This window comes from Sus scrofa, chromosome 11, assembly GCF_054392235.1.
Source record: "Sus scrofa isolate SSC_HxYL_T2T_F1_AM1 chromosome 11, Sscrofa_HxYL_maternal_Yorkshire_Landrace_v2.0, whole genome shotgun sequence".
Classification (NCBI taxonomy): domain Eukaryota; kingdom Metazoa; phylum Chordata; class Mammalia; order Artiodactyla; family Suidae; genus Sus; species Sus scrofa.
Window position 1 is genome coordinate 75,929,675 of NC_139393.1, and position 25,773 is coordinate 75,955,447.

At 43.9% G+C, this 25,773-nt stretch overlaps 1 protein-coding gene and 1 long non-coding RNA gene across 37 annotated transcripts in view; one reads left to right on the top strand and one right to left on the bottom strand.

Moving 5' to 3' along the window:
- CLYBL (citramalyl-CoA lyase) overlaps positions 1 to 25,773 on the top strand; it is a 283,442-nt gene that overhangs the window by 227,769 nt on the left and 29,900 nt on the right. For all 21 annotated transcript variants that reach the window (XR_014819830.1, XR_014819827.1, XR_014819828.1 and 18 more), the window contains 2 exons: positions 20,100 to 20,288; positions 24,191 to 24,292. Coding sequence is in view for 15 of the 21 variants with exons in the window: in XM_084982220.1 (XP_084838346.1) it covers positions 20,100 to 20,288; positions 24,191 to 24,292 (291 nt within the window). In the remaining 6 variants the exon portion in view is untranslated. The remainder of the gene's footprint in view (positions 1 to 20,099; positions 20,289 to 24,190; positions 24,293 to 25,773) is intronic.
- The window catches only part of LOC110255851 (uncharacterized), a 113,439-nt gene that overhangs the window by 10,480 nt on the left and 77,186 nt on the right, over positions 1 to 25,773 (bottom strand). For 2 of the 16 annotated variants that reach the window (XR_014819841.1, XR_014819846.1), the window contains exons 3-6: positions 21,461 to 21,697; positions 21,184 to 21,338; positions 20,566 to 20,722; positions 19,710 to 20,345 (exon numbers count right to left, since the gene is read on the bottom strand). This is a non-coding gene — a long non-coding RNA (uncharacterized LOC110255851). Of the gene's footprint in view, positions 1 to 682; positions 2,156 to 2,733; positions 3,597 to 16,744; positions 17,872 to 19,459; positions 20,346 to 20,565; positions 20,723 to 21,183; positions 21,339 to 21,460; positions 21,698 to 24,643; positions 25,676 to 25,773 lie in introns of those variants that run through there. The other 14 variants (XR_014819842.1, XR_014819845.1, XR_014819838.1 and 11 more) reach the window with 13 other exon arrangements.

Sequence of the window (25,773 nt, forward strand, 5' to 3'; positions counted from 1 at the left end):
TTTGGTTTGCTGTCCTCCACATCAACTAGTTTTAAGTTCTCAAAATCCTGCTGCTTTTATATTCATTGATGCTTCTTCAGTACAGTGTAAAGACTGGTAGGCATTATCTGTTCTTTGAGTATGGATAAATAATTATATATTAGATGTATGTATAATAGTTAAATAATACATTTCAGCTCACTTTTTAAAAACTTATTCCATCTAAAATGATAAAGATTGGAAGCCTTTATGTTTAAAACAAAAGAATACTCAAACATTAGCTATTTTACATCTTTGTATCATTAAAATATTAGACCAGCAGTATGTTGTTATTTCTACCCAAAAGGAAGTAATAGGGTGGAAGGTATTTCTACTGTTGGAAGGAGGGCGTTCTTTTGGACAACTGACCAGAATAGGGCTATACAGAGAGTGTTGAATGTTAAAGCCCAGAGGAAACCCAGAGCTCACCTTGCAGGTTTAGGTACTGAGGCCTCACACATGTCAAGTTTTTATCTCAGGAATGCTACCACTTGGAGCATATTTCCCATGGCAGATAAAAGTGAGTTACTAAGAGCTGCATAGAATCCATAAAACTGGAACACACCCTCACACGTACAAAAATAAACTCAAAAGAGCTTCCAGACTTAAACATAAGCCATGACACCATCAAACTCCTAAAAGAAGACACAGGCAAAACATTCTATGACATAAACTGTACAAATGTTTTATTAGAGCCATCTCCCAAAGCAATAGAAATAAAAACAAAAATGAGCAAATGGGACCTAATCAAACTTACAAGCTGTTGCACAGCAAAGGAAAGCATCAAAAAAACAAAAAGACAGCCTAGGGAATGGGAGAAAACAGTTGCAAATAATGCAAATCTCCAAAATATATAAACAACTCATACAATTCAACAACAACAACAACAAAACAAACAACCCAATCGAAAAATGGGCGGAAGACCTAGTCAGACATTTCTCCAGAAAGATGGCCAGTAAGCACATGAAAAAATGCTCAACATCACTAATTATTAGAGAAATGCAAATCACAATTACAGTGAGCTAACACCTCATACCAGTCAGAATGACCATCATTAATAAGTCTACAAATAACAGACCCTGGAGAGAAAAGGAAACCCTCCTATGCTGTTTGTAGGGATGTAAATTGGTAAAACCACTATGGAAAACAGTATGGAGGTTCCTCAGAAAACTAAATATATTGAGAGTTCCCATCATGGCTCAGCGGAAATGAATTTGACTAGCATCCATGAGGACATAGGTTTAATCCCTGGCCTCGCTTAGTGGGTTAAGGATCTGGTGTTGCCATGGAGCTGTGGTGTAGGTCCCAAATGAGGCTCAGATCTGGCATTGTGGCACTGCCATGGCTGTGGTATAGGCTAGCAGCTGTAGCTCCAATTGGGCCCCTAGCCTGGAAACCTCCATATGTCTCGGGTGCAGCCCTAAAAAGCAAAAAAAAAAAGGAAACTAAATATAGAACTACCATATCATCCAACAATCCCACTCCTGGGCAGCTATCCAGACAAAACTATAATTCAAAAGGTACATGTACCCCAGTGTTCTTTGTAGCACTATTCACAATAGCCAAGACGTGGAAACAACCTAAATGTCCATCAACGGAGGAATGGATAAAGATGTGGTCTACACACACACAATGGAATACTACTTAACCATAAAAAATAACAAAATCATGCCATTTACAGCAACATGGATGCACCTAGATATTCTCATACTAAGTGGAGTAAGTCAGAGCAGGATAAATACCGTATGATATCACTTATATGTAGAATCTAAAGCATGGCACAAATGAACATATCTACAAAACAGAAACAGACCAGACTGTTGCAAATGGGCAGGGGTGAGGGTTTGGGATGAATTTGGGGTTAATAGATGCAAACTATTACTTTTTTGGGTTTTTTTTTTTTTGTCTTTTTGCCTTTTCTAGGGCCGCTCCCACGGCATATGGAGATTCCCAGTCTAGGGGTCTAATGGGAGCTGTAGCTGCTGGCCTACACCAGAGCCACAGCAACGAGGGATCCGACCTTCATCTGCAACCTACTCCACAGCTCATGGCAATGCCAGATCCTTAACCCACAGTTCCCTGCGAGGCCAGGGATCAAACCTGCAACCTCATGGTTCCTAGTCAGATTCGTTAACCACTGTGCCACAACGGGAACTCCAAAACTATTAGATTTTAAATTGATAGACAGTAAAGTCCTGCTGTACGGCACAAGGGGCTATATCCAATCTCCTAGGATAGTCATGGTGGAAAATAATACTTTTAAAAGAGAATGAAAAAAAAATGAAGAAAAAATAAAAAAATAAATAAAAGAGAATGAACAGATATTCTTTGGAATATGAATATTTATGACTGCATCACTTTGCTGTATAGCAGAAAATTGGCAAAACATTGTAAGTCAACTATAATAACAATTTTTTAAAAAGCGAGTTACCTGGAGTTCCCATCGTGGCTCAGCGGAAACAAATCTAATAGCCATGAGGACACAGGTTCAATCCCTGGCCCTGCTCAGTGGGTTAAGGATCCTGTGTTGCTGTGAGCTGTGGTGTAGGTCGCAGCTTGGATCCCAGGTTGCTGTGGCTTTGGCTGGCGGCTACAGCTCCAATTCCACCCCTAGCCTGGGAACCTCTATTGTGGGTGCAGCCCTAAAAAGACAAAAAAAAAAAAAAAAAAAAAAGAGGGAGTTCCTGTTGTGGCTCAGTGGTTAACGAATCCAACTAGAAACCATGAGGTTGTGAGTTCGATCCCTGGCCTCGCTCAATGGGTTAAGGATCCGGTGTTGCCGTGAGCTGTGGTGTAGGTTGCAGACTCGGCTTGGATCCCACGTTGCTGTGGCTGTGGTGTAGGCCGGTGGCCACAGCTCCTATTTGACCCCTAGACTGGGAACCTCCTTATGCTGCAGGAGCAGCCCTAGAAAAAGGCAAAGAGACCAAAAAAAAAAAAAAGTGAGTTAGCAAGAAAATAATTCTGAATACACATGTTGTTTAGCTTTGGCAGAAGGCAAAGGCTGACTTTTATGAGGTGCAGTAATCCTATGTTATTAAACATTTAATGTTCCTAAAACCCTTTTGAAAAACTGAAAAATTGGTATTGAGAATGGCCGGATTTAAGAAGACTGCAGTGGAAGCCATGTCGTTAAGCTGAGTGGATGAGGAGTTAGTCTAACACCGTAATCAACCAACCTTTCACCAGCCTTCTTATGAGTCAGCTGTGTGGCCGGCCACCTCAATCACAGCCACCTCCACTGATCAAAAGGAGACGTGCATACGGGCTGACAGAAGACAGAAACCTCCTTGTTCTTCGCGACCTTCTTAGTCCAGCAGCACCAAAGTTGTGATTGTTGCCAAACCGTGTACGATGTGGCTTGATAAATAGCTTCCACATGGTCCACATTTGAATCTTTAAAATCGTCGTCGCTCCTAGACCGCAACAGCAGCAGAGGGACCAGGGAAGAAGTGGAGCGGGGTCATTTCTATCAACAGCATCAGCCCTTCCAGATTACAGCAAGTCACGTGCCATCTGCGACCTACGACTTCCAGTTCCTGCCAAGGCACCAATTCAAGAGGCCAGGTTTGGGGTTTCTAAGTTGAAACAAAAACATTCAGCAGGTTAATATTTGGTGTGTCGGGGCGGGGGTATCAAGCAGTGGTGAGCACATTAGACCTACCTGTTCTCCTGAGGAATCCAGCAAACTGACAGCCATGGCACCCATAGGAAAGAAAGTAGATTTTAGATACTTAAAATCTTTTTTTTTTTTTTTTTTTTTTTGGCTGCACCCACAGCATGCAGAAGTTCCCAGGCCCAGAATCAAACCTGCACCCTAGCAATGACCCATGCCACAGCAGTCACAATGCTGGATTCTTAACCTGCTAGGCCACCAGGGAATTCCATTACAATCTGACTTCATGCAAAATGAAAGGTCTAAGATTCAATAGGCAGGGTTTCCCACTATCTAAGACTGTATTGGTTTCTTTGGGACTCTTCTCAGTGCTGGGGAGACCAGCCTCCCTCATGTTTTCCTTTGCTTCGGGTACCAGGGGCACAAGAGCTACAAGGTGCCATCCCTGTCCTCATGTGGTTTCAGTCCTCTTGTGCAGACGCTGGGTTCCTGAAAACAGGTCAAACTAGTATGAGCTCAGAAGCAACCCCACGTAGGTGGGTGCCAGGAAATTGGAGTTTAAATTTTTACATGCCTTCTTAAAAAACAGTTTTATTATAGACTTTTAAATGAGTGTTTTTTTAAATCTAACATTTATTTTCTGCTTTCGTTACACTATTTTCAGTCCTCACCAATTCCTGAGTCAGGCACTTTTATTGTCCCCATTTTTCAGATGAGGAAACTGAGGTGTGATGAGGTGCAGTGGATAGCAGACCGTCCAGTCTCTTAGAGAGACAGTCCCTGGCCCAGACTGGAGCCTGAACTTGCCGGATTCAGAGCAGGTTTAGAAGGAGACTCTGAGAGTCGGAATTTCATAGCCATTCTTTTGGCACCTAAATGAGCATGTCCTTTAACCTTGCATTTGTGCTTCTGGGATTTATCCTAAGGGAGTATTCAGACATGTGCTCTAAGGTGAATGTTCTGGGGTATTCATCACAGCTTTGTGTATAATCTTGCAGGTATCAAAGCAAATGTCGCTGCTTGCTACCCTGTCTCCAGCATCTCCCCCACCCCCGTCACTAAATTCCCTGATCATTAAATTCTGTTCTCTTACCGGATCTTTTCACAGCCTGCATTTGTTTGTAGGTTTACTTGTTTATCAATTGCTTTCCTGACTGGAACGAAAGCTATAGGTAGGCATAGAGCTCTTATCTCTGTTACCTAAAATAGTACCTGGCATGTGACGAGTGTTCAGTAAATACCTGTGACTAAAATGAATGAATGAATAGCAGAGTTGGGAAAATTTTAAATCTTAATCATTAGGGGCTTGATTAGGTAAAGTATGGCATATCCATGCAATAGGATACTCTGCAGCCATTACAAATGATAGTACAGGGAGTTCCTGCTGTGGCTCAGTGGGTTAATGATCCAGTTTGTCTTTGGACATGCCAGTTTGATCCCCGGCCTGGCACAGTAGGTTAAGGATCCCACATTGCTGCAGCTTTGGTGTAAAGTCTGACGCTTGGGTTAGAGGAGCCGCTGCGCGTCCACACAGTCTGAGATTCGATTCCTGGCCTGGGAACTTCCATATGCCATGGGGGGCAGCCAAAAAAGGGGGAAAAAAAAAACCCTGCACAAACCGAATGATTTCTCCCTACCTGTTGTGTGAAAAAAATGATGTGACGTATGTGCATGTGATTCCCCATATCAGCCAGGGATCCTGGTGGCCAACCACAGAATCTTCTGAGTTCAAGCAGAAAACAAGTAGTTTATTACAGGCAAATCAGAGACTCTGTAAGATGCACAGGGCTTCTGCAGACAGCATGAGATTGGGAGCCTGACGTGAGATTTCTTCCTCATCTCAGCTGCTGACTAGCTGTGGGATCTCTGAATAGGTTCAGTCTTATAACCCCCACGTTCTCCAGACCAATGTGGATAATAATACTGCCCTGTCTACACCTCAGGCTGCTGTGAGGGCAGATGAGACCCAAGCCCTTTGAACTGTGGCATGTACTTCATTGTTTTCAAGTGGTTTTTTGTTTTGTTTTGTCTTTTTTTAGGGCCACACCTGCGGCATATTGATGTTCCCAGACTAGGGGTTGAATTGGAGCTACAGCCACCGGCCTACACCAGAGCCACAGCAACGCTGGACCCTTAACCCACTGAGGGAAGCCAGGGATCAAAACTGTGTCCTTATGGATGCTAGTCAGCTTCGATTCCACTGCACCACGACAGAAACTGCCCAGGTAGTTTTGAACGTCTGAGCACATAGCATTAAATTGCCCCATGGCAGTGGTCTGGACAAAAAGTGGTAATTCTAGCAGTTGTGTTTGCTAAGCTAGTCCCAAATGTTGTCTTCTGAGTGATTTTAGCCACTCTCCTTGTGGGGTGGGCGACCTGTGCCTCTGCTACGAGCCCGTCGTTTCAAGGTTCGCTAGGCTTGCCATCTGCCTGGAGCTTACAGCTCTCGTCTCTGGGGTCTCCACTGTGCTGGCCACCAGGCTTGCTTCCTTCCTGAGAGTCCTCCTCAGTCACCTTCATTACTGCCAGGAGGACTGACACCTAGAGCATCAGGGTTCAAAGTCAATGTCAACCAAGGCTTCTTGCCTAGTTTAGTCAATTGGCTAGGTCTAGATCAGAGGCTGCGTCAAATTTCCTTACAATTCTGTTTTTTGCATACTCTTTTTGTATATGAAAAAAAAGTCTTTGATTCTCATTGCCTACCTGTCATTAGAGGAAAAGGATATTGTGATACGACGGGAGATTTTAACAAGGTTCTTACATCATGAAGAACTTCGCTGTTCCTCAGACCTGGTGTTTGTTGTAAGATGGGGTGATTTTCCATTTCCTCTATGCCCAGAAGCCCTTCCTGGCAGAACTTCTAGCCCATGAGACTTTTCATCGTCATCTTGCACGAAGGCTGTGACTTGATTCTGACGCTTGGGTTAGAGGAGCCGCTGCGCGTCCGCGCAGTCTGTTATGCTAGGTCACACCTGGTGTCTGTGCAGAGACGGCTCTGGCAAGCATCCTCACCACTGGGACCAAGGCCTCTGACTCTGACGCCAAAACATGGCAGTGTTGCAGGGACCTTTCCAAGAGCCTGGCTCACCGGCGCTTCGAATTAACCTGCTTGTTGTCACGTTAAACACTTTATGAAAATTTACTGGGAGCTAAAAGGGGGAAGAAAACCCGAGTGGTTCCACAGTGAGCCTGCCTGGCACCAGTGAAAGAATGAAGCCGTGGAGAAAGTCAACATGAAGAGCTGGCAAGAGGAAAGGGTGTAAAATGCAGTGAAAACCAAGTGTGGTGCCAGCCGTTGCATTGTTTTACCGGCATTTTCTGGAGGAAAACATTCAATTATGGAAGATCTGGTGTTCAGGAGCTGGAAGATGATTCTGGGCTCTGCCACGCTCTCCATGGTGCCCATTTGCAGGAATTGTGATATAAGCAGTGGTGGTCGGCAGAGAGAAGCCTCCGTGTGGCCTGGTCCTTGAGAAAGGCCTTTTGCCGTAAACAAACCTTTGTGCTCAAAGGGCAGAATCTGCCTTTTTAAAAATAGAATATTCTGGGAGTCCTGTGGTGGCTCCGTGGGTTGAGGATCTAGCATTGTCACTGCAGCAGCCTGGGTAGCTGCTACGTTGTGGGTTCGATCCCTGACCTGGGAACTTCCACATGTCAAGTGGCCAAAAAGTACATAGAATGTCCTCCTCCCTCCGTCCCTTTTATACATTGCGTTTTTCTCTTCCTTGTTGATTTTAGAATGAAATAAATTGTATAAGGAATAAGGTGGAAAGTTCTGCCCTTTTAAAATACTTCTTGGCCAACTAAAAGAAACTAAGTCTTTTTTAATTCCTACTTTCTTTGCGAAATGACTAGGAACAGACTAGGAACAACAGAAAGACAGACAGCAACAACAAACCATGAAAAATAAATGATCAGCTACTACAAAATGAGATTGTGTGTGTATTTGAGCAACAGAAATCAAAATATACAAAGGTGGAGTTCCTGTCGTGGCTGAGTGGTTAATGGATCCGACTAGGAACCATGAGGTTGCGGATTCAATCCCTGGCCTTGCTCAGTGGGCAGGGATCCGGCGTTGCCGTGAGCTGTGGTATAGGTCGTGGATGCAGCTCGGATCCTCCGTTGCTGTGGCTCTGGCGTAGGCCAGCGGCTACAGCTCTGATTAGACCCCTAGCCTGGGAGCCTCTATGTGCCGTGGGAGCCGCCCCAGAAAAGGCAAAAAGATAGGAAAAAAAAAAAAATACAAAGGTAGAATCAACTGGTATATTGGGGGGAGGGGTTACATTCCTTTTAACTGTAAAGCTTTGCCTCCCTGAAAAGCCGTCTGTGAGAAGAACGATCCAGTTTAGTGTACTGTGAGCATGTTCTACTGCGAGCATATTCTTTCCATCCTGTTTCTGCATCAGCTTAGTCACTTACCTGGTTTCTTCATTCACGGCTGCCAGGAAGACTAACACTAAGGAATGGAAAGAATCCTGTTTGGGCTGCTGTTCTGCCAGTGGGGTAAAGCTTCCTGCCAAGAACAGAAGTCAAGGCCTTGAGCTTGCAGCTAGCTCACATTCCCCTTAGCTTGGTTTGTTTAATTGCCAGGTTGTTTGTGCCTTATCATTGAGCATTTATACTTTTTTTTTTTTTTTTTTTTTTTGTCTTTTCTAGGGCCGCACCTGTGGCATATGGAGGTTCCCAGGCTAGGGGTCTAATCGGAGCTGTAGCCACTGGCCTACACCAGAGCCACAGCAACGCAGGATCTGAGCCACTTCTGCGACCTACACCACAGCTCACAGCAACGCCAGATCCTTAACCCACTGAGTAAGGGCAGGGATCGAACCCGCCACCTCATGCTTCCTAGTCAGATTCGTTAACCACTATGCCACGACGGGAACGCCCACATTTATACTTCTATCTGTAAGCTTTTATAACCTCCTACTTATGGAGACAAGATTCTTTGTGTCAGCACCTTAGCGACATGTTGCTGAAGCACTTGGCACACAGACAGGCATTTCCGGCAGCACGGTGGGTGCAGCTGAGATCCTTCGTAATCTACCTTAGCTCAGCCTCACAGAGAAGCAGCCCGATTTGCCTCCAGAACCTGGTGAGGGGCAAGGAAACAGATGTTTCCTTCCACAGACGTGAGGCAGCTTTGGCTTAAAAGAAAACAACTGGTTCTTGATATTTACATGAAGCCCATTCGGATCCATGTCTGGCGGTGCTTCTCACTGTTGGCTTGAGAGGTCAAGGAAGGCATCAGACGAAATATGTCGTGGTCATCGCAGTAGAACTGCTCAGGCCAGGACAGGTGACAGGGCCGTTACCTGATGCGTGGCTGGAACCATGGCAAGACTGCCTCATTAAATTATGAGCGAGTCGCTCTTGATTTATCGTGAAAAAAGAAGGAAAGGCCCCCAGCCCTGCGCAGTGTGGGTAACCGGGACACCTGTGGCACACGGCAAGGTTTTCGTCCTTATCATGAAGACGGGTAGGTGTGGAGTCCTTTGATGACACAGTTCCCTTTCACTTGTTTACTTTTATTCTCCCACGCAGACTGCAGCCCAGCAGGAGGGCTTTTAAACCAAAACAGTTAATTACCTCCTCTGGCCCAGAGAAGTCCAAAGGCTGAGCGGGAAGGGCAGCTGTGCTTGGGGCTGAGCTTTGCACCAGGTGGGAAGGGACCTGCCTCTCCCCCGTCAGAGGGCCCAGAGGAGGGAGGCCAATTAGAAGGCAGGGAGGGAGGTGCACCGGCCTTCTCACTTTCGGGTACTTGCTAACACCCATCCCCAAGACAAAAACAGTCACTTTGGGATGAGAGGCCCTTTTGCAATAAAAGCCTGGGTGCGGGGGATGGGGGAGTTGCCAGTGGGCAGGGCAGGTTCACGCAAGGACTTCATGCACTTAGTGCTGGAGGGGCTGCCTTCCTCCTGCCCAGGCCTCGGCACCAGGCGGCTCCCACTGGGAAGCTCCTTCCTCAGCTGAACGGTGGCTCCTGCCCCACCTCCCCCATCGCTCTTTCCTTCCAAAGCAGTGCGACCCTCATATTCCGAAATCCTGGGCTCAGCCCTGCCCTTGGGAATCTCCTGTCTTTCTGTCCATCTCCTGGCACGAGCACCTTCCCTCTGTAACTTCATATGTATGGACCATCTGCCCTTTTTTTCACCGACTATTCCTGCCTCTACCCTTTGCCAGCTCTGCTAGGTGCACCTCCCTCCTCTGCCCCCATTGAAATACTCACCTCCCCTACCTCCCAGCTCAGCCTGACATGCTCCTTCCTGCATCTAAGCCCACGGTCCCATCTAAGTCTGTTCCCCTGACTTCAGCTGTTACTTCTCCTCCTCTGGGCCTTCCATCACCACGAGGTGATACATTGGTCTATTGCTTTTTGTGTCAATATAAAGTGATTTGTGTATCTTTCCCTATACTCCACATCTGTCCCCAGCGCCAGAGTGGGTATCATTCAGTTGATCCATCTCCTACTCCTTGAAAAATTTTAATCGCACCAGACCAGGGACATTGGGTAGAATGTGAGACTAGTGCTGAGGAAATTTTCTTTTCAGAATCACAAAAACTCTTAAAAAGAGAGAGAGAGAGATAAATCCTATCATTTTTCTAAATGCTGTCAAGTATCTGGAAGTTTGGCCTTAAGCACATCCAGCAGCTCATGAATGATGACCTTGTTCCCTTGTCCTCTGGATTCTGCCCATCGCAGGGACCTGGCTAACAGCCCCCTCTGGAGAGAGCATGCCGGAGCGCCCCATTCCCATTCACACTGTCCCACTTGGAACAAATCTCATGGCTCCTTGCGCCTCTACCACCCTGCTTGGAAGCAGAAATAACCCTCTGAGGCTGAGAACAAGCAATGAGTGAGAACAAAGAAAAGAATGCGTGGACAGAGCCATGACCGTGCAGACTCCAGAGTTGCACTCAGATCTGAGCATGGCAGTTGCTATTGCCATTAGAAAGCAAACACTGGAGTTCCCGTCATGGCACAGTGGTTAACAAATCCGACTAGGAAGCATGAGGTGGCAGGTTCGATCCCTGCCCTTACTCAGTGGGTGAAGGATCCGGTGTTGCCGTGAGCTATGGTATAGATCGCAGACGCGGCTCAGATCCCGCGTTGCTGTGGCTCTGGTGTAGGCTGGGGGCTACAGCTCCAATTGGACCCCTAGCCTGGGAACCTCCACATGCCACGGGAGCGGCCCAAGAAATGGCAAAAAGACACACACACACACAAAAAGAAAGCAAACACTGTCTTTTTAAAGAGTTGTGTGCAAAATGTTCCTCAAAACCTCAAGCCTCACTATTAAATCATAAAGTAAACAAGAAATGTAAAAAAAACAAAGGTTGCTATGCCTGTCTTCCCAGGACGAGCTCCTCCTTTCCCTATAGGTTTGGGTTTTCAGTCCCTAAGAGGCTTATGGGCAAGTCTGGCAACATCCTCCAAAAACAAACAACAACAAAAGCAAACAAAACCCACACAAGGCCTGTCACACACAGTTGAGGAAAATCCATTAGGAGCAGGTGGGGAAGGTCAAAGTAAAAGAGGAAGAGCAAGGCGGAAGGTGATGGATATGGCCTTGGCAATGGGAGGGCCAAACACCACCAACCACCGGTCAGGGATTAGGGCAAAGCCAAGTGAAAAGTCTGATGGAAACAAGCCCCTTCTTTCCACTTGAATTTTCTCTTCCCAGGGGATTTTCATTGCATTTTGATGAGAGATAAAGACTGAAACCACAGAATAAAGATATCACAAACATCTCTACCTCATATCCTACACAAATATGTAGACCCAAAATATATCAAAAGCCTAAATGTTAGAGTTAAAACCATAAAACTATCAGAAGGAGACAGGGAGGCAGAAGACAGAAGATGGGTGTAACTCTTTGGACCTTGGGTTAGGCATTGATCTCAAAATGATAACAAAAGCACAAGCTACAAAAGAAAAAAAATCAATAAATTGGACTTAGGCAAAATTATAACTTTTATGCATCAAAGGACACCATCAAGAAAGTGAAAGGACAACCCACAGAACGGGAGAGAGTGTTTGTGAATCCTATGTCTGATAAGAATTTAATATGTGGAGTTCCCGTCGTGGCGCAGTGGTTAACGAATCCGACTAGGAACCATGAGGTTGATGGGTTCGGTCCCTGCCCTTGCTCAGTGGGTTAAGGATCCGGTGTTGCCGTGAGCTGTGTTATAGGTCGCAGATGCGACTCGGATCCGAGTTGCTGTGGCTCTAGCGTAGGCCAGTGGCTACAGCTCTGATTGGACCCCCAGCCTGGGAACCTCCATATGCCACGAGAGCGGCCCAAGAAACAGCAAAAAGACAAAAAAAAAAAAAAAAAAAAAAAAAGAATTTAATATGTAAAATATATTTAAAATATATGAGTGTTTTAAAGAACACTCATAACCCAACAACCGAAAGACCACCTTTTTTTTTTTTTTGTCTTTTTGCCATTTCTTGGGCCGCTCCCACGGCATATGGAGGTTCCCAGGCTAGCAGTTGAATTGAAGCTGTAGCTGCCGGCCTACACCAGGGCCACAGCAACGCAGGATCCAAGCCGCATCTTTGCAACCTACACCACAGCTCATGGCAATGCCAGATCCTTAACCCACTGAGCAAGGCCAGGGATCAAACCCGCAACTTCATGGTTCCTAGTCGGATTCGTTAACCACGGCGCCATGACGGGAACTCCAAGACCACCCATTTTTTTTTCGATGGGCAAGAGACTAGAATAGACATTTCTCCAAAGACAGTACAGATAGATGGTCCCAGACTTAGAGTGGTTCAGTTTTATGATGGTGCAAAAGCAATACGCATTCAGTAAAACCCTTACTTTGAATTTTGAATTATGATCTTTTCCTAGTCAATGTGGTCAGATCCTTTTTTGTGATGCTGAACTTCGGCAGTGAGCCACAGTTCCCAGTAAGCAACGTTATCACGATACTGATACACTGGTCAACAGTTGATACACTTGCGGGGTTCCCGTCATGGCTCAGCGGTAATGCACCTGACTAGTATCCATGAGGACTAGTGTTACATCCCTGGCCTTGCTCAGTAAGGATCTGGCATTGCTGTGGCTGTAGCATAGGCCAGAAGCTATAGCTCCGATTGGACCTCTAGCCTGGGACCTTCCATATGCCTCAGGTGTGGCCCTAAAATTAAAAACAAAACAAAACAGTTGATACACTTGCAACCCTTCTCTACCCAGACAGCCAGTTTTTCACTCTCATACAGTAGTCAATAAATTATATGAGATACTCATGTTTAGGTAATTTTTCCCTATCGTAGGCTAATTTAAGTCTTCAGAGCACATTTAAGGTAGCCTAGGCTGAGCTATGATGTTCAATAGATTAGGTATATTAAATGCATTTTCAACTTATGGTATTTTGGGCTCACAGTGGGTTTATCCATCATAAGATGAGGGTGATATTATGCTGATGGCCAATAAGCACATAAAAAGATACTCAACATTGTTAATCATTAGAGAAATTCAAATTAAAACCACAGTGAGATATTATATCATACCCACTGTGATGATTATTATCAAAAACAAACTAAATAAAAAATAACAATTGTCGGCAAGGGTGTGGAAAAATTTGGGACTCTGATACATTGCTGATGGGAATGTAAAATCGTGCAACCGCTGTTTAAAACAGTTTGGTGAATCCTCAAAAAGCTAAGTACAGAATTACTGTGTGGGTCAGCAGTTCTGCTCCTAGGAATATACCCAAAAGAATTGTCAACAGAGACTCAGAGCTACTTGCTTGTCACTGCATCCACCCACACACATCCTGAGCCTTCTTAGTCCTTTGAGTGAAGCTGATTTGGCATCTTAATAAACTTGTGTTCTAAAGGATCTTTCATTATTAGCACACCAAAAACTTTGCCCTACCAAAATCTATGGCTTTAGAGTAAACAGAGTGCCTGGAATGTAATAGTTTGTAGAATGAAATCAATAAATGAAATTTTTTCTGTTTTTATTTTGATCAAATAGATGTAAAATTTACCATCTTAACCATTTTTAACTGTGCCATTTAGTGGTTATTAAATGTATTCGTATTATCATACAACCATCATTTATTCCTATAACTCTTAATCTTGTAAAATTGGAATTCTGTGCCCATTAACAATAACTCCCAGAATTCCTATTGTGGCTCAGCGGGTTAAGAACCCACCATAGCGTCCATGAGGATGCAGGTTGGATCTCTGGCCTCCCTGGGTGGGTTAAGGATCCAGTGTTGCTCTGGCTGTAGTGTAGGTCACAGATGTGGTGTCAGCCTACAGCTACAGCTCTGATTCCCTAGCCCAGAAACTAACGTGTGCCACGGATGCTGCCATAAAAAGAAAAAAACCCAGTACCTCCCCATTCCCCTCAGCCAGCCCTTGGCTACTACATTCTGCTTCCTGTCTTTATGATTTTGACTACTCTAAGCTCTCATTTAAGTGGAATCAAACAGTATTTGTCTTTTTGTAACTGGCTTATTTTACTTAGTGTAATGTCTTCAGGGTTTTCACCTGTTGTTGTATGTGTCAGAATTTCCTTCTGCACCCACAGTATATGGAAGTTACCAGGCCAGGGATCGAATCCGAGCTGCAACGGCGACCTATGCTGCAGCTGCAGCAATACTGGGTCCTTTAACCCACTGCTCCTGGCTAGGGATTAAACCCCTTAAGCCTCTACAGTGACCTGAGCCACTGCAGCTGGATTCTTAACCCACTGCGGGCACTCCTCCTTCCTTTTTAAAGTTAAATAATTTTCCATTGTGTGTCCTTAACACATTTTGCTTATCCATTTTTCAGCGGACACTTGGGTTGCATCTCTGTTTTAGCTATTATGAATAATGCTGCTATAAAAATGGATGTACAAATCATCTCTTCCAGACCTGCTTTCAGTGCTTTGGGTCTTTACCCAAAAGTGAAATTGCCACATCATATGGTAACTCTGTTTTTAATTTTTTGAGGAACCGTCATACAATTTTCTGTAGTGGCTGTGCCATTTTACATTTCTACCAAGAGTGCACAAGAGTTCAAATTTCTCCACATCTTCCCACTTTTTTTTTTTTTTTTTTTTTGATAGTAACCATCCTTATGGGTGTGAGGCGGTATCTCATTGTAATTTTGATTTGCGTTGCATTCCCTAATGATCAGTGATATTGAGCATCTTTTCATGTGCTTATTGGCCATCTGTACATCTTCTTAGGAGAAATATCTGAGTCCTTTGCTCATTTTTGAATTGTGTTTGGGGATTTTTTTTGATATTGAGTTTTAAGAGTTCTGTATGTATTCTGAATATGTATTCCTTTATCAGATATATGGTTTGCAAGTATTTTCTCCCATTCTTTTTACTCTGTTGATAGTGTCTTTTAAAAATTTTCATGAAGTTCAGTTTGTATTTTTTTCTTTTGTCACCTGTGCTTTTGGTATTATCAATGAATGAAATTTTATTTTATTTTTTGTCCTTTAGGGCCAACATCTTTGGACGTATGGAGGTTCCCAGGATAGGGGTCAAATCAGAGCTATAGCTGCCGACCTACACCACAGCCACAGCAATGCAGGATCCGAGCCGCGTCTGCGACCTACACCACAGCTCACGGCAACACGGGATCCTTAACCCACTGAGCCAGGCCAGGACTTGAAGGTGCATCCTTGTGGGTCCTAGTCAAATTCATTTCTGCTGAGCCACCACAGGAACTCCGTCAATGAATGAAATTTTAAACCAGTTAGCTCATAGTATGTTCGACATTGCTGTAGAGTTTTGTTTTTTTCTTCCAAAAACAGGCAAATCAGGATTTTTTTTCACATAGGGAAGAACAAGGGGATAGAAAGCCCAACACTATCACCTAGCCTAAAGAAATACCACCACGTTGTAATAATGAATGAGAATTTGTTTTTTTTTTCCTAATGCAATCACTACAGGAGTCTGTGATTATAATACATTTTTATCTGTTTATAAGAAAAATGCAGTAATTTACTAATGATGGCATGTTATGGGCACTTTTTTTTAATAGAAATGTATAAAAAGAAGCTACATGAAAAAGGAGATCTTTAAATGGAACAATTCATCAGAATTTTTTGTTTTAAACCAAACAATCTCAAAATTAAAAAAAAAAAATCATTCCATGTAGATGCTCACATCAAGGCCATCTGCCCAAAATGTGCTCCAGTCCGTGCCTATGACATCTTCATATGAATTAGATAAAATGGAAGTGAGGTGAGATGGACAGATTCAGAAAAGACAGAATCCACTCATGTTTTTGAATATGTGACATGGCAATTGGCCTTTTAGGATGAAATTATTAATTGCTCATTTTTTAAAAATCACAAAGGCTATGCCTCTTCCCGGAGCCTAGAAAGCCTCCCGTATTTCCTCATTACCAAATCTCATTTTGCCCTCGCAGCTTTCTCGCTGTGCTCCTGTTGCATCCAGGCTCGTCTCTGCTATTTCCTCTGAAAACAACTGTACGTTAACATACAGGGTTTAGGGGTGGACGTGGACGGAGAGAAAGGTGTTAATTCAGATGTTATGAAACTGTGATAATGCTATTATTTAAGACACTTATTTGGGTATGTTTATACTTTGTAGTTTTATAAATAAGCCCAAGGGGCTCCTCCTGGTTGTCACAATCCTCCTTGAATCTCGTATCCTGTCTGTCTCTTCCTATCCGACAGTAGAATTGATGCCGCTCTAATCCCTGGAAGTTTGGAACTAATGAACTGACTGCTGAGCTGCCGCCACGGAGCCTGGTCCCAAACTATACTGTACTTCACACTCGATTTATTCTCCAGATGGCGAGACTGTGCCGCCCCGCCGCGAGGGACCACCTCTTCCACTGGAGTGTAAAAGTGGACGGATGTTGTTTTCTTTGCAGATTTGATCATTCTGAGCTAGAAACTTGTGAGGATGATTAGTTATTAGCTTTAATGGGTGCCAATTGAACCAACTGCACGCATATTTTCTCCTTTAATTTCGGAGTCTGCAGGTCTCGGTGACGGTTGATTTATCCGCTTTCTTACGTCAGCAGAGCGTGTCTCTCCCCCAGGTGATGAGAAGCAGGTCTCTGAAATCATAGCACGCCTTGGTTCCCGGCCCAGACAGAGTCACATAATACGGTGGCTTATGGATAAGGACAAGTTTATTAACCACTGGTCCACTGCACTGAGCAGCCCATGGCACGAAATATCGATTGAATGTGGGAACTTTGGTAACACCACCTTTTAGAACCCCGGGCCTGTGAAGACTCTGACCTGGGCCAACTTTCCCTGTGCCCTTTGCACAGCCCACCTCTGGAATCAAACCTGCTGCAGAACACAGGGTGGTAATTAGTCTCTGCAAAAAACCAAACGTAGCTGTTGATGAAGGTGATGAAGGCCTGAAATTCATTATTCCCCCTTCTCAGGCTGTCAGCGGACGAGTTCGTCCACCCTGAGACATGCTCACCAAGGCCACCCTTGGGTGTTAACACCTTTAGAACGCAGCTCCTTCGAAACCTCGTCTTGACCAACCTGGTTTGCTACCAAGAATGGCAGGACCCCTCCCACGCCTCCCAAAAAGGTCATGTTTGAGTGGCCTCTTTTTTGCTTTCATTTCCTTTTCCTTCTTTCTCCAGGGAGCACTTAGCTCCCAATAATCTCAGCAGATCACCCGAGAGCCCTTCTGAGAAGGTGGCGTCTGCCAGGCCGCGCGTCTCACTAATCCCCCTAATGAGATGGAACTTGGAAGGATGGTCATGGCCAAACAGGAGCCAGAGAAAAAGAGAATGAAAGTGTGAAGGGAGCGAGGCGGTGGAGAGGAGAGAGGTGTAAGAGAGAAGTAAGAGAGTAGCAAGAAGTAAGGTCTGTGTGAGCGAGAGAAAACAGCATGAGCAGAATTGCTTTCCTTTCACAACTGGTGGACTGTGGCTCTCTCTAGCTGAACACCCAGGACTAAACTTAATTGTTCTTAGAAACTGCCTTCCTCTCACCCAACAGATGGCATGGGTGTGTTTGCTAGCACAGTAACATATTTCACCATTAAAATACCAAAAAGAAAAAAAAATCAACATGCTTGTTCGTTGGTGTAAATCAGTGAAGTTGTTGGATATTTTGGGATACATATTAGCAGAGAGATGCACACTTCGTTTATGTAAATTGCCACAAGCAACAGCCTGTTAATAAGAGTGTTGTACGGCACTATACCTCCAAAGCCATCGTCTCTTCTTGGAAAAGTACAGAATGGTGAAGTGGAAAGAGCTTGGTTTTAATTCTGAGCCAGAAAGAGGAAAAAAAAAAAAAAAAAAAAGTCTAATAAAATGCTGAGTATTCACTGCTCATTGTTATAACATGAAAAGTACTAATCAGATTATGCCTAAAATTGGAATGGGGTCCTTCATTTGCAGCCAATTTTACAAGGGCTGGATTTTACTAAGCAAACCAGAATGTGCTGAAACCATGGCAATCTGACTTTAGATAAAAATCACAAACAGGTTTAGAACATGAGCTTTGAACAAACAGTCCGCTCCACGTCCAAGTGAAACAACTAAATAGCTTAGAGGTCAGATTTTGTTTGACACCAGCATTAACAATTTAGGAAGTCGATGTTGCCAGGGATCCTGCATCCATGAGTGCACATGCAGATTAAACTAGAGAATGGAGACGATGATTCAAATAACTCATGTTTTAAAATGCGCTTCAGCCTAAACGATCTAGTTCTCTTCCATTTTCCATTCCCTTTGTCCCAGTACGCCCTTTACAGGCCCGGCCTGCTCCTGAAAGGAAACCTGGAAGCTGAAGCATTTCTGAGCTTCACCGTCCCAAGTTTGTAGCCGTGCCAGGCTGCGCGGAGCATAGCACATCTGAGGTTCTCTGAGGCCAGGGATCGGATACCAGCAGGAAGCGCAGACAGCCTTGGACCATGCTCTTGAGCGGGCTTCCGCTCTTCACCTTCAGGACTTTCCTAGTCCGTGGTTGTAGCAAAAGGGCGTGGTGGAGCCAGTGGATGTGTTTCATGGCTGCGGAGGCCCACAGCGTGGTGCGGGACCAAGCCACTGCGGGCTGCATCCTCTCTCTAGTAGGCGCTCTCTCGCGCTTTTGTCTAAGCTTGGCCTGATCGTTGGCAGCCAGAGCTCAGTAAGTCGGGACTCCCAGAGCTGCCTTAAACGGCTCCTCTGCGCTCTGTTTCCACCTGACCTGACCCCTCTAAGCTAGTTTCCTCACACGGTTTAACTCCGACCAATTCGGACACCTTCCCCGCTTCCACCCGAGGTAGACCTACATCCGTCTGGTTTAACTCTACTATCCTGGCTTGTCTCCTTGATTGGACGTAGGCTCAGTATTGGCTCGAGTAATTCTTCTTTCTCTCTGCTTTGGTTTGTTATTTTCCTAAATAACTACTGATGTTCAAATGGCCATATATTGTTAAGACTTTTTTTTTTTTCTTTTCAAACCACATTCATCACCAGTGAGACGCTTTAAAGTTTTATGAGTATCATAAAAACCCTTTCCAAATGAAACTACTTTTGATAAGTGTTCATTCTGACAATGAGAATTTGTTGAGGGCTGTTGGCAAGTTGGAGGAATTTGTTTTTGAAACTGAAATTGGCAGGAAGTAATGACCCCAAGTGCTTTCTTTCTCTTGATTCCAGCCCCCACCCCCTCAGTGCATTCCTCTCTCCCCACTCCCTACCCACCCCCCGTCATCACCCCCAACTCAAAGCCGATAAATTGCATGTTTCGTTTCATACAGTTTTTCTGGGGACACAGTTCAGACACTGAAGCAGACTTTCAACCTTTCAGCTTTTCTTAACTATGGAGCAAAGACTGTCAAATCAAAGGAAAGAAACGTATTTGTCTACCTCTTCATGAAGGAATTTCTTGGTGATGTTATTGCCTTCCATCTGAATAAGCTAGAGCTTTTTCATAGTGCGGAGTGTCATTTTCCTGTGAGCGCCTTCTTAATTGAATGTCAAGATTCAACTCAGTTGCAAAAAAAAATATTTTTAAGTGAATAAAAAAATATGAAGCATGTGGAAAGAGAAAAACAAACCCTTATTTTTTCCCTAATGTGAATATGCTGGCAGTCAGCACTACAATTAACCCACATTATCCAGTTTCTTATGTTTATTAAATGAGAAAATGTAGGTAGAGCACTTAGCACCATGCCTGGCGCTTAGTAAATACTCAATAAATGTTGCCTCTTAATTACTGTACCTTTCCAATGGGAAAGTGATACTGCTGAGCACGATGAGACTGCTGGTTCAGGGCTCTCCAGCACGCATTACGGTGGCTGTCACCTCTGCTATAGTCATGTTGCATGAAGTCTGGAAATCAATCACTTGCCCATCAGAGTAGACAACTCATTTCAAATACCATTTATTTGGTGGGCATAGTAACAGTGCTCAGACTCTGAATCCATAAGACAGTTTCACGGATGGTTTGATGGTTTCCTCTGTTGATGAATAAACTTAGGAGGTACCTTTTCATCTACGCTCACAGAATGAAGCTCGATTGAGAATAGTGAAAACTCTTGAAGACTTTGATCTGGGCCCAACTGAAAAGTGTGTGAGAATCAACTCGGTGTCCAGTGGTCTGGCTGAAGAAGACCTGGAGGTCCTCCTGCAGTCCCGGGTCCTTCCTTCCAGCCTGATGCTCCCAAAGGTGGAAGGTCCTGAAGAAATCCGGTGGGTGAGTAACTCATGCTTTGCTTCAGTTGAGGACTCGGGTGCGGCTGAGAAGCAGTAGCTGAAAGGCGGGAGTTGGGTGTGCCAGGTTTTGGAAGGCATGAGCAGAGAGAAAGAGAGAAAGCCATGAGCCCAGACCATTTCCTTCATACAAGAACCCGGCTCCATCCTAAGTGTTCAGTGGGACAGCTCAACACTTAAATGAGGCTTCTGCTGCCTAAACGGGTCTGTGGTTTAGACAGAACAGCGTCCTCCAGAGCAATCCCTGGAAACTAGCTTACCTGAGACAACACCCAGCCAGGCCCTAACCCTCCTCCAGTGACGTGCATGGCTCTTAGGCAGGTTCATCTGAAGTCATCACAGACAGCAAAAGCACATTAGCTGAGAAGGAGAAAATGAACCTCGAGGAGGAGAGGAAAAGGTCACTCCTTAGGGCACCTAGGGGAAGAGACAGGAAGCTTTTAACTAGTGGTTTTAATTAGCACAGATATTATTTCCTGAGCAGTTTTCGAGTTCGTCTTTTTTAAATTGCTGACAGGTGTGTGTGTTTCATGACCGACTCTTCAGCCAATAAAACCCTGGCATGTCAAATTACTTAAGAAAACTTTGAAATGGGCCTAATTATACTATGATTGTTTTAATTGTTAAAGCAAGGGGTGTGGGGAGAGGCTAGATTTTTTGTCGGAGTTGCTGTGATTCTGCAGATCTCAGCTGAATAAAATAGGGTTCCACTGAGCTACTCTGGGGTAGAGGGCCTGTGACATGCAGGCACCAGAAGTGTGGGAAGGGCACATGACAGTGGGGACTTTGACGCCACATCCGGGGTGATCTCTCAGGCTGTGGCTGCAGCTGTAGTGATACACCAGGTTCTAGTCGTGGTCCTCAGAGAAACTACTCACCTTCTGAGTGCAGGTAGATATGTTGGCCCTGGGCTTCCTGGTGCGGTGGCTGCCTGCCACGTGTGGCCACTGAGCACTTGAAATGGGGCCAGTCCAAATTGAGATGTGCTTGCTCGTGTAAAATATACAGGAGACTCTGAAGACTTCATAGCACCCTACCCGCCCCCCCCCAAAAAAGAATGTGAATTATCTCAGTGATTTATGTGGATTACATGTTGAAAGGATAACGTTTCAGATATGTTGGGTTGACTAAAGCTATTATTAAAATTACATTTACCTGTTTCATCTTACTCTTTTAATGTAGCCAGTGGAAGGTTTAGCGTTGCCTACAAAGCTGCCCTTATTTCTCTGCAAGACAGCAGGGCACTGGTGTCTTTCTGAAGCCCTGCGTTCACCCGCCCGTATTTACTTTCTCCACTGGCGTTCTCCTCATCAGGGTCCCCCCTCAGAGGCTGGGAGATCCTGGCGATGGTAGCTGAAGGTCCTCACCGGCTCCTCCCCCATTCGACTGTGTCTGAAGTTGATTGAAATGGAATCTGAAGTCACTGTTCTCGTTTGGTTTCGTAGTTAACGCCTGTGTATCACCGTCATCACCCCCACTTGAGGACTCTGCCCGGCCTTCAGCCGCGGCTTCTGCTCGCTATTTTAAATCCTTGGATGCGAGTGAACGTACCGCAATCTAAATAGGATTTCTAGTTACCAGAAGTCTTTGGGGCTGTTTATTTTTTCCTCTCCGTTTGTATTTATGTGAAGCATAAAACCCAGAGCCTGATGCACAACTGAAAGATGGGCTTCCTTGTTTTCTTTTGTGTGAGAATCTCTTGCTGGCCTTTTGTCGCTAGTGTGGGTTCTTGTTTGACTGGCACGGCTTATTGGACTATAACAAGCGTGACTCGGCCTCCTTTGTCGCGGGACAATTCTCCCACAAATCCCGAACAGGGTGCATTCTTCCAACACACTATTGGGTGTGCACTGGAATTGAAAGAATTGCTGAGCCCTGCTACTTCATCTCCTCCCCAATCTCTTTGTGATGGTCCCCCCTTCTTCTCCTCCCCCCGCCCCCCCAGTCCCCTCCACCTCGCTGAAATGAACACTTTACCAGGCCGGAAACATTTAATCGTCTCCTTTTGAAAAAATTAATTGAAACTTCTCCACTAGTTACCTTTTGTGTTAGTACTTAATGCAATTTTTTAAGAAAGAAGGGGAGGAGGAGGAGGAGGATGGGCTAGAATATTTAATTTTTAAATGCCCCCTATTGGCTTAAAAACAAAAGGCATTAGAGATTTTTCTCACTAGGAACAGGGACTATATTGCACAGGCTTTTCCTAGTTCTCAACTTTACGATTTTTGTAGTTAGAACTGTTACCACCAAAAACGGAGCTAGTAACGTGGCAAGTTTGGTGTTTCTTTAACGAGAAAAAAAAAATTTCCCCCAATGCATAGGTAAACACCAAAACCACTAGTATTTTACTACCCATTTTTTAGCTTAAAGGTGACATAAATTATATTTTATTTTCGTTTTCATGGAATACTATACATTTTGGCCCCTTACATTGTAGCCTTCCCTTCGTTCTTGCTATTTTGGTTGCGTTCTTCCTTCCCTTGTAAAGTTTCTAAGGAGGTGATGGTGGTGGTGGAGGAAGGGAGGGGGCAGTGGAAGCGACTGGGAATAATTCTTCATTACTGAAAGCTGTGATTTATTTTAGCCTAATTGTAAAGTTACTGCAAATTGCTCAAAAGCTTTTTAAAGATCCCAGTGATTAGATTTTGGGGGGAGGGGGGGCTGCACAGGCAAGGAGGGGGCAGCTAAAAGGGGAAATAACACCTCTAATCCTGCTTCTGGTAAATAGGCTGCCAGCTTTTAAAATGAGTTTCCTTTCTATTAGTCAGAATATTATGCTAAGCCTTAAGCATTAGTTTTTTTATGTTGCCATAGCAGCCCTATTCCTGCAGGGTGGTGACCTGCGATGATTACAGTACAAAGCTTACAGGGTCTTGAAACCCCCTTTGAAGATGAAAAGTCTTTGATGGTTTATATTTATGCAAATCTCTTAGATATGATTTACCCAACTGAGACTGAAGGGAGAGATGATTAAAATTCCCTTTTCCTTTGATATCCATTAATGGCTGAATATTCCTTAAATTTAAAATGGATATATATGTTTTCATCTTTATTTACAAAAATATCTTTATCATACCTGTGAGTGTGTGTTTTATCTCCCCACATCTTATTAGATCTAGATAGACATAATAGATTTACAATTTAGAGTGTGGTGTGTGTTTTTTTTTTTTCCCCCCTCTTTGAAAGGGGTGGGGGGAGATCTGTGCAAGAGCTTTTGTATGTTTCCAGATGATAGATTTTGGAATTTGGGCTACCCCACTGGCAGTACAGAGCTCGCTGTGAACTGGTCTCATGGAAAAAATTGGCGAGCTTTGGTCTTCAAAGAATTAAACTTCCTTTTTAAGGTCTTCCTAGGTAAGCTAAAAAATTATGAAGAAAAACCTCTGAACAAAGGGCAGTGTTACTATAATGAATCATATGGATTCCATGTAGAAGGCTGCTGAACAGTTACACTGGGGTCCGTGCTGGGTCCGAAACAAAAACGGAATGGCAGGTAGAGCAAGCCTGCATTGTTTTAGGGGCTGCCACTTGCGCTGGACGAAGTGAAGGCAAAAGGTCTTCAGCAAATATGTTTTCAAGGAAAGCCTCTAAACTCAAGAATCTCTCCTTCCACCTCTAACTCCTAGGCCTCAAATTGCTCCTTCAGGAAGAAAAAAAAAATTATCATGCTTGGGGTTTTACTATTTAGTTTAGTGGGAACTTTGTTACCTTTTTCCTTTGGTCTTTCTCCTTTTTTTCTTTCTTTTTTTTAAATTCTTTAATGTGGACGAGAGGCTGGGATATTACTGCCTCAGGTCAAAGACTTAAATACTACTTGTATTCTACAGCTCGAGGATTGTACGTGTTTCTCCCTCTAATCATCACTTATGACACTTTTTATTTTAGTTTTCAGACAAATTTTCACTCTACTTAAAAGGCCGCAAACTTGAACAACCTATGAATTTAATCCCTTTTGTGGAAACTGCAATGGGTTTGCTCAATTTTAAGGTAAGAAAACCATAACGTAGCTAATAAGTTAGTATTTTATTATATACAGAGAACTTTTGTTTTCCATTTTAACACCTACTTAAAGTATCTTTCTAAAAAGATCTGTGAGTTAAGTAAACCTGGAGCACCATTCGTTGTCTGTAATAACCCCAAACAAGGTTGTGAACACAGAAACTGGCTAAATAGCAAGGAAAACCTTCCTGGTCCTGACTATTTAAACAAAACATTTATATACTCCTAGCAGTAATTCTAATTAAATAATCACTGTAAATCTTTGCTGTGGATTATTACATTTATAAAATAAATGTACATGAACATTTGTCACCCTTATGAAATAACTTTCAGTTATTCTTTTGTAACAATTGCCTTTTATTGGGAAATTTTCAGGCCTCTTTGTAGCAACATTATAATGTCTAATAGAGAAGATTACTATTTTGGGGTTAGTATACACAGTAGCTTGTAGTATATTATTTCACTTTGCCACATTAGAACGTAAAATACCTCCTAATATATATTCAGGAAGATTAGCTGAGCCACGCATTTTCACCATTGTATGCATTAAACTATTGGCTTTAACAAATTCATAGCTAGCTTGTTTCTTCTTCTTTGTCACTGGCCATTTAAACGGTTTTCCAAAACATGCCTCCCATGCCACCTGCCCTGTGAACAGCACTGTAGCACCCCATCTCAGAGGGCAGAAGAGAAGAGAGACCTGAAAACAAAAACAGATAGTTGAACTGGACTGGAGGGAGACTGTGAGCAGACGCTCCGAGAGGAAACTTTGAGACCTACTGGACCGTGCAGGAGGGGCCGAGTGCAAACGTTTGGGGAGCTGCTTCGGGCCTCGTGATCAGCATATTTACACCCCTGGCCGCTGATTCTTCCAGCCTGCCCTAGAATTCTGAGGATATAATCAACGCGCGTGGTTCTCAGATGCAACTAGATGCATACGGTGATTTCATTTTAAGTGCTGATTCACCATTTTATTCATAAAATACTTAGAAACACAGCCCCTGAAATTAATCACCAGTGTCCTCACCCATTCCCCATGTCTTCCCCACCCACACATATCAGCATACTGAATCTCCGCCTTTGGAGGGTCAGAGTCGTGTCGACGACGACGCGGCGGTCACTCATCTTCATTTTTACCCAGAAGCCTCCACGTTGCTTATTACTACATCTTGGAGGACTTGTTGCATTTTTTATTTTCCCCTCTGGAGCTGCAGATTTTTGTAATGCATGATGTCTTTAATCCTGAGACCATTTACTGAGAAACCTTGATCCTAATGCAAATAAGCCACTTAGTTTGATTTTAAAATTCTTTCCTTTTCTCCTGTGTTTTCAAGTTTATTATCGGAGGGTCTCTTAAAGCAAAAACAGATTCTGGAAAAATAGAAATGTTATAGTCCAATCAAAATGAGTTACCTTGCAAATTTCTCTAGAGATTGGATGAACTACAGTTTGTACATTATTTAACTACG